This window comes from Aspergillus nomiae, assembly GCF_001204775.2.
Source record: "Aspergillus nomiae NRRL 13137 chromosome Unknown contig00038, whole genome shotgun sequence".
NCBI lineage: Eukaryota > Fungi > Ascomycota > Eurotiomycetes > Eurotiales > Aspergillaceae > Aspergillus > Aspergillus nomiae.
In genome coordinates this window covers 10,671-25,144 of record NW_015378093.1, presented here as the reverse complement: position 1 = coordinate 25,144, position 14,474 = coordinate 10,671, and the positions used below count along the sequence as shown (strand labels likewise).

Sequence of the window (14,474 nt, the reverse complement as noted above, 5' to 3'; positions counted from 1 at the left end):
GTGGCTGCCCTGAGACTACCCCTTTCTGGATGCTTTTTCTCTTTGATGCAGCGCCCCGTTTGGTGTTTGTTGCGAGACATTGCATCCCTATTCAACGTAGGACGTGAGCCCTTGATTCCATGGTCCATCCATAGGTGTGTATCCGTGTACTGCCAGTTACCAACAAATTAAGTCATGCCATACCCTGCACTGAAGGTTTGTAATGTGAGAACCTTGCCTCTGCTAGATAGATTCCTGTGGATCTGGGTCAAGAAAATCTCGGCCTTGATTTGTATGTAAATGTTGTGGTGGGCTTGTGTCTGTGTACCCTACGCAGCAGTGCGGTGGAAGCTCGGGGTCTGAAAGAGTCGTGGACATGGAAGCGGAATTTCCACCCCCTAACTCATACTCCTGTGAGACTGATGGTGTTGGCGAATCCCTCATCTGATGTGGTATCTCTCTAGCAGCATATGACTGCCCCGAATCGACTCTTGAATACCCATCAGAGCACAGGGTCTGCATAAGCTCGCTGCATTGTTCTGGTATTTTCATTAAAGTACCCAGTTTGATTATTAGGGAGCCCTTATGCGAGCGAGGCCGCCAGCTTCTGATCGCTCGTCGGTACAGCGCTTCGAACTCCACTCGATGAGCTGGGTTGGTGAACCAGTTATGATTCAGCGCTTGTTTAACGTCTATGCGCTTCGCTTCATCAAACACAAGAAGCCTGCGAACAAAGTCCCTCGCGCGTTGTCCGATTTTGTTCCAATCCATGTCGGCTTCGAGTTTCTCAAGGTCACGCTCTCGAGAAAGATCTGTCGAATCAGCAGTCAATGAGTTCTTAAATGGAATGTCCCCGGTCAGGAGCACGGCTGCTACACAGCCCAGTGACCACAAATCTACGGCTTTTGTATAGCCTTGCTTGGACTTGAGCATCTCGCTATTATTAAAGGTTAGCTTCTATGGCTGATACTGCTTGCATTATACTAACGGGGCGCTGTAGTCGAATGTGCCGATCAGCGTAGACATCCGCTCAACAGTTGGCCGCACAAGTCTGGCACATCCGAAATCGGTGAGTACGACTCTGCATCCATCTGCTAGAGATGTCATCAGTATATTGTCTGGCTTTAGATCCCGATGGACAATTTCCCGTTGATGCAGATAGTCCAAGGCCATCAGGACCTGTCGCACGATGACTGCGGCTTCAATATCATCTAATTTTCCGCCTTTATATTGTATGTAGGAGAATAGGTCACCAGCCGTAACGAGTTCTTGGAAGAGGTAACTGTCCAGATTTAGTTGAATCCGAAAGAATGCGTGTAGGAACCCACATTGTATTGCTCGATTCGATCACTTTCTCAATACTAATGATGTTGGGCTAGTCATGTCAGGATCGGCAATGGATTTGTGCATACGAAACTTACATGGCAGAGGCTCTCAAGTATTCTGGCCTCACGGCTGTATACGTCAAGCTTCTCCTGGATCTTCCTTTGAAGGGCTTCCTTGAAAGCACGAATAACGAGCAACCTTTTTCCGGTGTGTGCAAATGCGTTTTCTTTAAAGTGCCTAGACTGCTGATCTTCTGATTCCCTAATAACCTTGTTCTTCAAGGCACGGAGGTCGACAATCTTACAGGCGAGTTGCTGGCCAGTGTCCTTATTAAATGCCATATGTACTTGCCCGTAAGCTCCAGATCCCAACTTTTCCGACGTAACCTTGAACTGGTCTTCAAACACCTGTGCTGTTGGTCAGCAAACACAACACGGTCCGCGTGATATAGGGAGAGTCACCCTCATTTCTATCATTTGGAGCATATCAAAACAATCTTCATTTCCCTGCACAGCACAACAAAAATGGAGAGAGAACCTCAGAGACAACTGTAGTACATCACCATCACTAAGAAGAAAACTTCCCTTGCCCTTTCCCATAGGGTAACCGTTCCATGATGTTCCATTCATAGATAAGTCTTGAGCGTATACTAAAGGCGCAACTTCATCGGGGTTTTCTCGGTCAAATATTATTGTGTAGATCCGAAGGTGAATGTTGGAGATGACTGGGTCGTTCACGACATGGTTACTTGAGCTCAATCAGTATCGGGAAGTCTCGATGAGACGGAGTAGAGGGCAACGTACCATCGCCTTGGATCACGACCAACGTATATTTCGGCGTTGCTATATATAGGGAATGAATCGATAGCCCTTTCGAGCTGTGCATCCCGCACTGACACAGTGCCAACAAGGTGAGCAGGTGTTGACAGGAATGACATAGTACAACTGAGCGGGAGCGTTGGATGGAGCTAGTTGATTACTGTTTGTCTATGTGATAATGTAATATTCCATAGATAATGTAGAATTGTGTGAAGGGGGGGGATATGAATAAATCTGTAGGAGTAGTTCTTCATTAGTGGAAGGAAGACGCCTCAAGGAAATTAAATATAAACCTAGTGCATGTCACCTGCTATGGTATCAGATCACGACGTCACAATACAACCAGACTTTCACATTGTCCTCGAAACGACTACTGGCTTTTTTTTTGTACTCGCGTTTACACATTTGAAAGATATTAACTCTAACTATATCCGGAAGATATAAGTGTACCATTCTCCCGGTCATCCTGTACGAACACATTCAAATCCGCATATATCGGTAGCCTTAGTACTCCGTGGTTTCTCTACCTTGGTAGATCACCGGTATAGTCAGAGAAAGACAACCCTCACCTTAGTTAGCTATAGTCCTCTAATGGCATGGAGTCTAGAATAAGTTAAATATAGAGCCTGGGATATTCAACTGCCGATCATTGTCCAAAACTCCTCACGGCAATAGCTCTACCTCAACTACCCACCAATCATGGTTCTGGACAAGTTCTTCCACTTATCAAGGCTTTATCCAAAACATCCGTGGAGTCGCAATACTGTATAACATTGAGACAGGACAAGAATGACCACATCACAATATCTGCCGATGTGAAACTAGTGTGCCCCTGACCGGAGCTTAGCTGCACCATGACCCGCGGGCTAATCCACCGCCAGTTTCAGGATATTAAGGAATGAAACTACCGACTCACATTGACGGGAAAATTATGTAGATCTAAACCCTTCCACGGGCCTTCTTCGGATCAGCTCGCCTACCATATAAAGGCGAATAAACCCCAGGGTCCAAGTTTTACTTCTCTATCCGCAAAACACACCAGTCCATCACAAGTTCAACATCGAAAATGCGTGGTCTCAGAAGTCTTACCTCCCTCGCCGTTCTCGGTTTGGTCAGTGCCCAGGACACCATCGTCTTCGGTCCTGCGTTCTCCCTCGGCCCTACCAAGTCATGGATCCGTGAAGCGACTACTACGCTGGTGTTGCCCGAAGCACCAAGCCCTCAGGAGGACCGCCTTGCACTCTGGCCGGGAATGGGCACCAGCGGTGGTGATCTGATCCAGGCTCTCGCTGTCTCCTTCTCGGACCCTGCAGCGTAAGTCCTTGAACCGAAAACCAATTTCCTCTACTGCAGCTTAAGCCACACATACTAATCGATTCCCATGCAGAAACTGCGGCGCTAGCTCCGGCCAATGGTGCACCTGGGCAAGCACTCTTCAAGGTAAAGGATGTGAATAATCATATATAGAAGTGCATATTGCTGACTGGAAACAGGAACCCAGCTAGGTGGAAAGCAAGTTCCAGCCTCTGCAGGCGACAAGCTTGTCATGCATTGTAAGTCACCCTGTGCTCGCGCCGTTGGTTACTCACACCCTTCATGCTAATCAACGATCATGTAGACAAGTACAACGATAGTACCGGCAAATACGACCAGACAGTGTCCATCAATGGCGAAGTCGTCTCGAGCCTCTCGACTAGTGAGTTACTGATCCCTACTCCTTCATTATCGCACTGACTGATGCCGTGAAGGCTCTGGCCAAGCCCAAGGATGGGGTACTGCCGTTGAGGCCCAGGACAACGCCTCGAAGAGCACTGTTGCTGCGCACCGTAAGTTCCACCATAGCGCTTCCTAAGGAAAGAGAACTAAAACGCTGTGCAGAGTACCTTGATACTACCATCATCCTCGATTCCGCTGACCTTACCTTCCGTGATACCCTCGGCCTCACCGATGCTGACTCTACTGGCTTAACGACTTCTGACAATGGCAAGACCTGGAAGGTGACTACCATCAACATTCATGAGCATTCTTTCTAAGCCTTGAAAGGACGCTGTATATATGTACCAAAGGATCCTTTTTAGCGCTCCTCTGTATATTCTTGTTATCGTTCTGCTCTTGATATATTGTACATAAGTATGATGGAAGGTGTGGCTTTCTTTAGATGAGGATATAAACGTTTACTCTGACGGTGATTTATTGCAAACAGGCGGGCTCGGTGGTCATGAGTGAGGTAAGGTAGCCGCCATTTCTCATATAATATCTCTATACATCTGGAAAAGAAGAGTACTTCTCTTTATTCGTCTCTATCATTCGTAATAAATCGGTATACCTTTTATGTTGCATATCATGTCAAAGAATAAGACCTGGCTCATTCTGTCTATCAATTGCAGCTGGCAAGTGCTCATTACTTGCCTTGCATCCGCTTAATACGTTCTTCAGCTGCCCGTGCCCGACGCTCTCTTTCCAACCGCATCCTCATTTCTGGCGTCATGCCACGCATCTCTTCCTCTCTTTTCTCGGAGGCCGTCTTCTCTACGGATCCCAAGGCTCTACCACCCGAACGCTTTGCTTGTAAGGCTTCCTTGGCGGCATCCTCCATCTTCAAGCGGTGCAATTCAGCTTTACGTCGATTTTTCTCTTCTTCCTCTGCAGTTTTCCGCTCGCTTTCTGCCCTGCTATCCACGTCGGCTTTTGAAATTGCCGATGGCACCTTGGCAGCATCCCAGTTCCATTTCGACTCGCCAAGTTCGTGACGAGCGACGCGGAAGGCATCACGTGTGGCCCGATCACCTGCAAGCTCAAAAGGTGTTCTCCCTTCGCCATTGGTAGTTGTCGGGTCTGCCTCCGCTTTGGTAAGAAGGGCAGAAACCATCGCTGGCGAATTAAGGTTTGAGGCGAGATGAAGAGCAGTAGGGCAACGGAAGTTCTGCTGAGAATCTGATGGATGGAAAGTGAAGGAAGGGGGAATCGAGTTCTTAGAGAGATACGACATCAATGCTGGGATTTTGGAGCGACGGATGAGTGCCTGTATTTGGGTTGTATGAAGCATAGCAGCTTCGTCCTCCTTGGACACTTTCGGCTTTTGCTGTTGAGGCCGTGGAGTAGATGGCTTTGATACTTCTTCTCGTTGTTTGGCCTCAGCTGCTGCGAGAGCGGCTTCATCAATCTGACTCACTTTTACGCGAGTCAGTTCCTTGAAGCATCTCATGAGTTCTCCTTGAGTAGCGCGGCGTGTGCTGAAGGGAAACCCTCTCAACCTAGGATCGTTGTTTCTCAGAACTTGGCCATCGTATTGGCCGAACAAAATCCGCCGGTTTGTGCTGCCTGTGGCCCGAACAAATAGCAATTGGGCATCATCGATCATTTTCCTCCATTCTGATAACAGTTCTCTAATCTCTTTCTCCAGCGCAGCCTCATTGTAACGTCTTAGGCTAGAACCAGCCGAATGTGCAGCTCCTCTAGCAGCATCGCTGGCGGATTGCGATCCTCCCTGTTTTCGCCTAGTTGTATAACGATGGAAAGTCTTGTGTGCAATTACTCGAGCCTGCCTCTCTTCCACGCCGCCTTGTTTGCGATGAATCTCAGGGGCCAGGGAAACGATCATTGCCGCAAAGTGGCCTCCACCGATCATGCACAGGAATACATGTGGGCTAGATGATGCAGAAGGCCCCTGAGCATGACTATTATTCCGTGGCGTGTTGATGGGAACTAGTTGTTTCTTCCGGAGAGAATCAGCAAGATATCTAGGCTCTTCTTGTTCAGCATCTGAGAACAAAGCCCTATATACACCTAACGAAGTGTTGGAAGGTAGAAGGGAGCTTGAAAGCCAGACTAAAGGATTCTTTCCAGTCCGTTTTTTCAACGGCGCATCCTCTTCTTCACCTGTTTGCGAGATCTTCGCTTGCCTTTTCAACAAGGCAGTGAGCTGCGTCCCATCGTCTTCGTCCTCTTCCGATGACAACTCGGATCCAGAAATCGATTCGTCCAGCTCCCCGACCGCTTTGTTGAACTCAACCTCATTCAATGTGGGATTGCCTCGAAGTTGGGCCTTAAGGTTGTACCGATGGTGATCTGAACGGACGTGGCCCCGCTGCTCTTGGACGTTCAAGAAGGAAACATTGCAGAGATTGCATGAGGTAGATGTAGCAACTGCATATTCTTGTACAGTATCTTCAGGCTTTTCAGGTGTATTGACTGCATTATCTGACGTATTTATCGCATCGTCCTCGCTTTTGGCGCTTAACGTTGCGAGTAGTGCCTGCGGAAGATCATACACTTAAATTGGGAGTCAGTGACGGAACTGTATGTAAAACAGAAAGCGTAGCACGGAACGAAGTCAAAAGAAATACGGACCATACAACGGCCTCTTTAGGAGCTCTTCCGCGATAGAAGCATCCGTGGCCATATTGACTAAATTATGTACAAGCGATGAGTTGCGCCGATGAAATCGCAGAGTGCAATGCGACGGCAGAACAAATGCCCCTCTTGTTGGAGCGTTACCGCCTTTAAGGCACCGATAGGTCCGATCCAAAATATTTAAGAACAATATTCAATCTGCGACCATTGAAATGTGTGACGTAAAGTTCGATCCACAAGTGCAATTTTGAGTCACAGTGACTCAATCGGAGTCAATCCACTATCTCTATTATAAATATAATGGCTCTATTGTTGGCTCGCCAATTTTCATAGGTTACTGAGAATACAGAGTACACTAAACTTTTCTATGAATCTGCCTTGGCCCGTTTATTTTTAATCCTCGGCTTGTTTTACGCAGTTGATGGGCATAACAATATAGTCCTTCCCTTGACATATTGTAGTGCATGGTTAATCCGATCCATTTATAATAGCATCACATTGGTCCTAGCCAAATAGGATTTTCAATTAACTATATTTTTGTTGAATACGGTTGTTGCTAGTATATATGGTGACCATCAGGTGATTCAGGTCTGAAAGTGTGCACCTACTACCTAGAGCTCAAGCCTTAAGATCTGAAAGACAATTTGGCGAAAGATTTATATCCCTTTATTATTCAACTATTTTCCAGAAAACCAAAATAGTGTGTAAACATTTACAACCAGATGAGGATATCTCAAAGGTTCTCGTGACCTTGTCTTTGACCTAGGGTGAAGCGAAGTAGAAAGATAGAACTGATACTCGGGAGATATATATATCCAACTCCTTGTCATAGTGAGCCGGGATTCTGGGCTTATTCCTGAGATACATTAATTGGCTAACTTGAGGCTCATGATCAGCCAAGTAAGCTATCGATCGTTATACCCCATCAGCTCGATTGCCATAGTCTAGACAGCTTTCGAAACACTCGAGTCTTTGATATGAATATCATGGATGAATATGGTAAGTAATGCCGAGCACTGTTGATGAGACTCGGGACTCGGGGCCGATGACGCTTTGCTGATTCTGGCTTAGTCTGTCATCATGCTCCTTGCTTACCTGACTCCGTAATCAATTTCCATTTGCAGCCTCTTCGTATTCGTTCATAAGTCAGCAATTGCAATTCGTAAGCAAACCCCTCTGTTTCGCACCCGGAAATGAATGGTCTACCCCGGAAAAATTACTGGCCTACGATTGGAATTCTAGAATGGTTGACTCTTAAAATTTTGAGTCACCTCATGACGTATGGAAGCAATGAAGATGCCAAGACATGTAATGGTGCCGGCTTATGTCATAAGCACCGAACGCAAATGTCACGCTTCAGGACGAAAAATAAGCAAGGGAACAAGAGCCTCGAGAGAGAGAAAATCTCTTTGCGAATCCACTCCAATGACTAGACTGCAATGGTCATAGGAGGAGAGATAGTAAGGTAAGCTAGGCGGAATTCCGCATCTCCGGCAAAGTCATATCGGCTTATCACCGAAGCTTAGGCCGTCTCATTTAGTAAGCAACTTGCAGCTCACGAGAGGATTGGCCTCGCAGTATCATCCTCGATCAGAAAGTTCTCTCCGCCCGCAATCGCATCCATCATCTGCGTGAAAGCACCCCGGGAGTTTTTCTGACTCCCTTTTCCTTCCTTCTCGTGGGTTGAAAGGAATAGGGATTCTGCAGTCGGGGTTAGAAGATGCTTGATGGCACTTCCCAGACGTTCCTCGGGGATTCTGCCCCGGGATCGTCAACCCTGAAGTCAGCATTACAATCGCCCAAACTAGAGCCTTTTTGCGGCGAGGTGGAAGGATGGGGGCCCTTAAGCAAATTCAGGTTTGACCTGACGCCCTGCTTCTTAGATCTTGGTGTGGCTATTGTTGCCGTATGGGGCTTAATCATGGGAGCAGGTGCCATTTGGTTTCTGCTCAAAAAGCGAATCCCCCAACCAGTGTCGAAGAATTGGCATTTTTACGCTAAACTGGTTGGTTTTGGAACCCTTTTGGATCAAGTTATTTGGGACTAACCTAACGTCTAAAATAGATCGTGCTATCCGCTTTGATCTTCACAACGGCTCTTCAAGCAGCGATTCAGGTCGAGACTTTTGCGGATAACTGGCTGGCTGACGTTCGGTTTTGGAGCTCGATCGCTGTGTTTGCTTCCCTGTGTGTGATATTCACAGTCCAATACTATGAGCATTGGCGGAGTAGGCAACCCAACGGTGTCGTTCTCTTCTACTGGCTTTTCTTTACCATCGCCTATGGAATTAAGTTGCGCTCTCTTGTTGCACGAAAGACCTATGAGGACAACCTACCATATTTCGTTTGCTTCAACATCAGCTTAGGACTTGCGCTACTGGAATTTGGACTGGAATACCTCGTTCCCAAGAAGCAGAGCGCCTACGATGCTCTGGGCGACGAAGATGAATGTCCCTATGAGTATGCAGACATATTCTCGGTGCTCAGCTTCAGCTGGATGACGCCAATGATGAAGTTTGGCTATAAGAACTTCCTGACCCAAGATGATCTGTGGAACCTTCGACGCCGTGATACGACTCGTGCCACGGGAGAAACATTGGCGGAAAACTGGGAACAGGAGCTGGAAAAGGACAAACCTTCTTTGTGGATCGCACTCTTCAAGTCCTTCGGTGGCTCGTACACCAGAGGTGCGATCATTAAATGCGGAAGTGATATGCTTGCCTTTGTCCAGCCTCAGCTTCTCCGAGTTCTGATTGATTTCATCAGCTCGTATCAAACCGACACCCCCCAGCCAATTATACGGGGTGTTACTATTGCCCTGGCGATGTTCTTTGTCTCGGTATCGCAAACAATGTGCCTTCACCAGTATTTCCAGAGAGCCTTTGACACTGGCATGCGTGTGAAGTCTTCGTTGACGGCAATGATCTATGCCAAGTCGCTTCGGCTTTCAAGCGAGGGCCGTACATCGAAGACTACCGGCGATATTGTCAACCATATGGCTGTGGACCAGCAGCGTCTATCCGATCTGACTCAATTTGGTACACAGCTGTGGTCGGCGCCGTTCCAAATCACCCTCTGCATGCTATCGCTCTACCAGCTCGTCGGCGTGAGCATGTTCGCCGGTATCGGTGTCATGATTCTTATGATTCCCTTGAATGGAGTGATAGCTCGGATGATGAAAAAGCTCCAGCTCGTCCAGATGAAGAATAAGGATTCAAGGTCGAGGCTGATGACCGAGATTTTGAACAACATCAAGAGTATCAAACTTTATGCCTGGAACACTGCCTTTATGAATAAGCTTAGTCACATCCGTAACGACTTGGAATTGAACACCCTTCGCAAAATCGGAGCGACGCAGTCGGTTGCAAACTTTACATGGCAGTCCACCCCCTTCCTTGTCTCCTGCTCTACATTTACTGTCTTTGCTTTGACGGACCCCCGGCCTCTGACCACTTCAGTGGTATTCCCAGCTCTGACGCTTTTCAACCTCCTTACCTTCCCACTCTCCATTCTGCCTATGGTCATCACATCGATTATTGAGGCTTCCGTGGCTGTTAAGCGTTTGACTGAATATTTCACCGCCGAGGAACTGCAGACCAATGCGGTCAAGCGCGAGGACCCGGTCTCTCATGTCGGGGATGAGTCTGTACGGATTCGTGATGCGTCGTTCACCTGGAACAGGTACGATGGTACTCACGTCGTGGAGAACATCAATTTCAGCGCTCGTAAGGGTGAACTTAGTTGTATAGTAGGCCGCGTCGCGCCGGGAAATCATCTCTCCTCCAGTCACTTTTGGGCGATTTGTGGAGAACGGATGGAGAAGTCATTATCCGTGGCCGTATCGCATACGTCGCACAGTCACCTTGGGTGATGAACGCTAGTGTCCGAGAGAACATTGTCTTCGGGCATCGGTGGGATCCTGACTTTTACGAGCTCACCGTTGAAGCTTGCGCCCTGCTGGATGATTTCAAGAACTTGCCGGATGGAGATCAAACTGAAGTTGGAGAAAGGGGCATCTCGCTCTCCGGCGGACAGAAGGCTCGGTTAACCTTGGCTAGAGCAGTCTATGCTCGTGCAGACATCTACCTTCTCGACGACGTTCTATCGGCAGTTGATCAGCACGTGGGCCGGCACCTTATCAACAAAGTCCTTGGACCAAGTGGAATTCTCGGTAGCAAGACGAGAATCCTTGCGACCAATGCCATTCCCGTTTTGAAGGAGGCGGATTTCATCGGGTTGCTACGAGACAAGACTTTGGTTGAAAAGGGCACCTATGAGCAGCTGCTGGCTATGAAGGGCGAAGTTGCTAATCTCATTCGTACTACTATGAACGATTCGGACGATGATAACTCGAGTGATAATGGTCTTGCTAGTCCCGAAAGCTCGGACTCTACCACGATAATTGACAACGCAGACTCCGATGAGCTTTCGGACACCGACGAAGCCGAACAGGAAATTGGTTCACTCCTGCCCATCAGATCTGGTGCCAACCGGAGAACAAGTACTGTGACTTTGCGACGCGCCAGTACCGTTAGCTGGAAAGGCCCTAGACGCAAGTTAGGAGACGAGGAGAATGTCTTGAAGAGCAAACAAACTCAAGAAACCTCACAGCAAGGCAAAGTCAAGTGGAGTGTATACATGGAATATGCCAAGAACAGCAATGTCGTCGCCGTCTGCTTCTACCTTGCTACTCTTCTGGGTGCACAAACAGCACAGGTCGCTGGCAGCTATTGGCTCAAATATTGGTCAGAGGCTAGCGAAGTGCAAGCAAACCCCAATGTTGGTAAATTCATCGGTGTCTACCTAGCTTTTGGACTAGGATCGTCTATCCTAGTTATAGTCCAGAATCTCATTCTATGGATCTTCTGCTCAATTGAAGTACGTTTACCCTTAGCTCTCTGGCTAATGCAGACCGTGACCATATTGATGAACATTAACAGGCATCTCGGAAATTACATGAGAGGATGGCATTCGCAATCTTCCGATCACCCATGAGCTTCTTTGAAACAACACCGTCTGGAAGAATCCTCAATAGGTTTTCAAGGTGAGTGTGCGTGGCTGACGCGTTTGTATTCGGAAACTGATAGATCTTGCTATAGCGATGTATATCGTATTGATGAAGTCCTTGCGCGCACATTTAACATGGTAAGCCCTACATCTTCTTACACAGAACTTGGGGCTAACTCAATTTTAGTTGTTTGGAAACTCTGCAAAAGCACTGTTTACGATGGGCGTTATCGCGTCGTCCACGCCTGCGTTCCTCATTTTGGTCGTTCCTTTGAGCTACATTTATCTAAGTTATCAAAAGTATTACCTGCGGACTTCCCGAGAATTGAAGCGGTTGGATAGTGTTACGCGCAGTCCCATCTACGCTCATTTCCAAGAATCTCTTGGAGGCATCTCGACTATCCGCGCGTATAAGCAGGAAAATAGATTCACACTCGAAAATGAGTGGCGAATGGATGAGAACCTTCGCGCCTACTTCCCTTCCATTAGTGCGAATAGGTGGTTGGCAGTCCGCCTTGAATTCATTGGTTCAATCATTATTCTGGCCTCTGCAGGGCTTTCTGTCATCGCCGTTGCTACTGGCAGCGGTATATCACCGGGCAAGGTTGGTTTGGCTATGTCATACGCCCTCCAAATTACGCAGTCTCTGAACTGGATCGTCCGTCAAACGGTCGAGGTCGAGACGAACATCGTGTCCGTGGAACGTGTTCTGGAGTACGCTAGCCTCCCAAGTGAAGCGCCTGAGGTGATATTCAAGCACCGTCCCGCCATTGGCTGGCCGGCGCAAGGCGCGGTGTCATTCAAAAACTACAGCACACGGTACCGTCCTGGGCTCGACCTGGTGCTTAAGGATATCAACCTTGATATCAAGCCTCACGAGAAGATTGGTGTTGTTGGCCGTACGGGTGCAGGAAAGAGTTCCCTTACTCTGGCGCTCTTCCGCATCATTGAGCCAGATGGTGGCAGTATTAGGTGAGTCCTAGTGCCCGACTGTTGACGCTGGCGCTGCGCTAACTTGATTGATAGCATTGATGGGCTAAATGTGTCTACTATTGGCCTGTTTGACTTGCGAGGCCGCCTCGCCATCATTCCCCAAGACCCAGCCATGTTTGAGGGCACCGTACGGGACAACCTGGACCCTCGTCATGTGCATGATGACACAGAGCTGTGGAGTGTGCTCGGTACGTTGGGCTCGCCTCTTTGCATGTGGAGAAAGTGAATGGCTGACTGACCCGTTAACTCGCAGAGCATGCACGACTGAAAGATCACGTTGCAAGCATGGACGGCCAGCTGGATGCCCGAATTCAAGAAGGAGGTAAGAATTTGGCCGCTTTTCGCGCTTGCAGCCGCGTGACGTTGGAATTTCCTAGGGCTGGACTAACATGGCACCAACAGGATCCAACCTGAGTCAAGGCCAGCGTCAGCTAGTGTCTCTAGCACGGGCATTGTTGACGCCCAGCAATATTCTGGTTCTTGATGAAGCAACAGTAAGTGGCCAGTTTGCCACACCGTTTTTTCCCCTCTACCGCCTTTTCCTTCGGATTTACTTTTTTGGTATTTACTAACGGTGACTTTAGGCGGCCGTGGATGTGGAAACAGATGCATTACTGCAACGCACCTTGCGCAGTAGCATCTTCCAGGATCGCACTATCATCACTATCGCACATCGCATCAACACGATCATCGATTCTGACCGAATTGTTGTGTTGGACAAGGGCCGAGTGGCCGAATTTGACACACCTGCCAATCTGATTAAGTCCGGCGGCAAATTCTATGAACTTGTCAAGGAAGCGGGTCTGCTTGATAACGAAGGACTTGCCCTGGTGCAATAATTGCCGGCTTCACTCCCACAGTGGCGAAGACATGTGAGTGGCTGGGCCAAAGCGAGAGAGGCTTTTCTCTAATCTCGGGCCGATCTCTCGAATCTGGACCTCGTAGGAGACCCAGGTGAGAAAGAGGATGACCGCATCTTGGCTGAACTTGCATGCACCAGCGACACTAGACGATCCATTAAGTGTCTGTGCGCACGGGAGAGGGGTTTATGAAGGATCAAGGGCCCTATCCCTCTCTTATACGAGCTCGGCAAGATCACAGAGAGCCGATCCATTCGCAGCTTTTCTCTTTTCAGACGAGGAACCAAAAGTACGGGTCGATGATCGCTTCGTACCCATGGCGTCGGAAGGAGTTTATTTAATTAATTGTGTGGTTGCCTTTTTTACTTTCGATGTCTACCTATACTGAAAAAGCCCTGTACCTATTGCACATAGCTAACCCAAGAGTAAAATTGCGAATTCACGTGCCATTTATTTCCACTCGGATGGAAGACCAACTCTCGCCAGAAGCAAAACACGAAAAAATCGATGTGTCAACAATGGCGGTGTAGGGGATCCCCTGTAAGTCACTGCAGCAATTATCTGCATACCTTCAACCATTGAAAAGGACAACACTGCAGGACTAAGTAGTAGTAGGTAGTCGGAACCACCCGATGTTGATTATAAATCGCAACTGTCCTAAATGGGTAAGAGAAATAGCACCTAATTATGCCGAGCATATCTTCCCGATCAGTAAACAACAGAGGTTAACCTGAATATGGACTTCTTCTTACTACGGAGCACACACCGAGAAAAAACAACAACCAGCCACTCTTTCGTTCCAAACCCCGCAGAAAACACTCAACCTTCTAGCAAATAAACCAAAACCAAAAACAAAAACAAATAACATTTCAAAAAGAAACACATTGTCAAACCAGATTCTGCCCCCCACGATTGGCCTTCCCCCCCCGAATATTAACTTCAGAAATCTAATCACCTGCCAGCCACGCGCGCGCGCACAGAAGTTCCAGTTCCGGTTCCTCTCAAAGGATTGATTGATTGATTGCCAATTTCTATAGATAGTATCCGTAGGATTTTTTTCCCCCTCACCCCCCAAATATTCCCGAAAACTAACTGCCACCTGCGATCGATTGCCTTGCCTCATGTTCGTGTTTTCGAAC

General features: G+C 48.0%; 4 protein-coding genes across 4 annotated transcripts; 2 read left to right on the top strand and 2 right to left on the bottom strand.

Moving 5' to 3' along the window:
- Nucleotides 1-222: 222 nt before the first annotated feature.
- ANOM_003428 (putative calcium/calmodulin-dependent protein kinase type) lies at nt 223-2,242 on the bottom strand (the record flags this gene model as incomplete). The annotated part of the gene is made up of 6 exons (XM_015548685.1): nt 223-916; nt 968-1,261; nt 1,308-1,354; nt 1,401-1,712; nt 1,956-2,052; nt 2,109-2,242. The coding sequence occupies 6 exons, from the start codon at nt 2,240-2,242 to the stop codon at nt 223-225; spliced, it is 1,578 nt and encodes a 525-aa protein (XP_015410003.1).
- A 947-nt stretch (nt 2,243-3,189) lies between these two features.
- On the top strand, nt 3,190-4,156 carry ANOM_003427 (uncharacterized protein; the record flags this gene model as incomplete). The annotated part of the gene is made up of 6 exons (XM_015548684.1): nt 3,190-3,437; nt 3,511-3,563; nt 3,617-3,676; nt 3,742-3,819; nt 3,872-3,949; nt 4,002-4,156. The coding sequence occupies 6 exons, from the start codon at nt 3,190-3,192 to the stop codon at nt 4,154-4,156; spliced, it is 672 nt and encodes a 223-aa protein (XP_015410002.1).
- A 368-nt stretch (nt 4,157-4,524) lies between these two features.
- On the bottom strand, nt 4,525-6,525 carry ANOM_003426 (putative C2H2 finger and ankyrin domain protein; the record flags this gene model as incomplete). The annotated part of the gene is made up of 2 exons (XM_015548683.1): nt 4,525-6,395; nt 6,474-6,525. The coding sequence occupies 2 exons, from the start codon at nt 6,523-6,525 to the stop codon at nt 4,525-4,527; spliced, it is 1,923 nt and encodes a 640-aa protein (XP_015410001.1).
- A 1,671-nt stretch (nt 6,526-8,196) lies between these two features.
- Nucleotides 8,197-13,705, top strand: ANOM_003425 (ATP-binding cassette glutathione S-conjugate transporter YCF1; the record flags this gene model as incomplete). Its single annotated transcript, XM_015548682.1, has 10 exons — nt 8,197-8,481; nt 8,541-10,156; nt 10,228-11,353; nt 11,416-11,519; nt 11,575-11,620; nt 11,670-12,454; nt 12,509-12,663; nt 12,729-12,797; nt 12,878-12,969; nt 13,060-13,705. The coding sequence occupies 10 exons, from the start codon at nt 8,197-8,199 to the stop codon at nt 13,312-13,314; spliced, it is 4,533 nt and encodes a 1,510-aa protein (XP_015410000.1). The 3' UTR covers nt 13,315-13,705.
- Between the last annotated feature and the right edge of the window lie 769 nt (nt 13,706-14,474).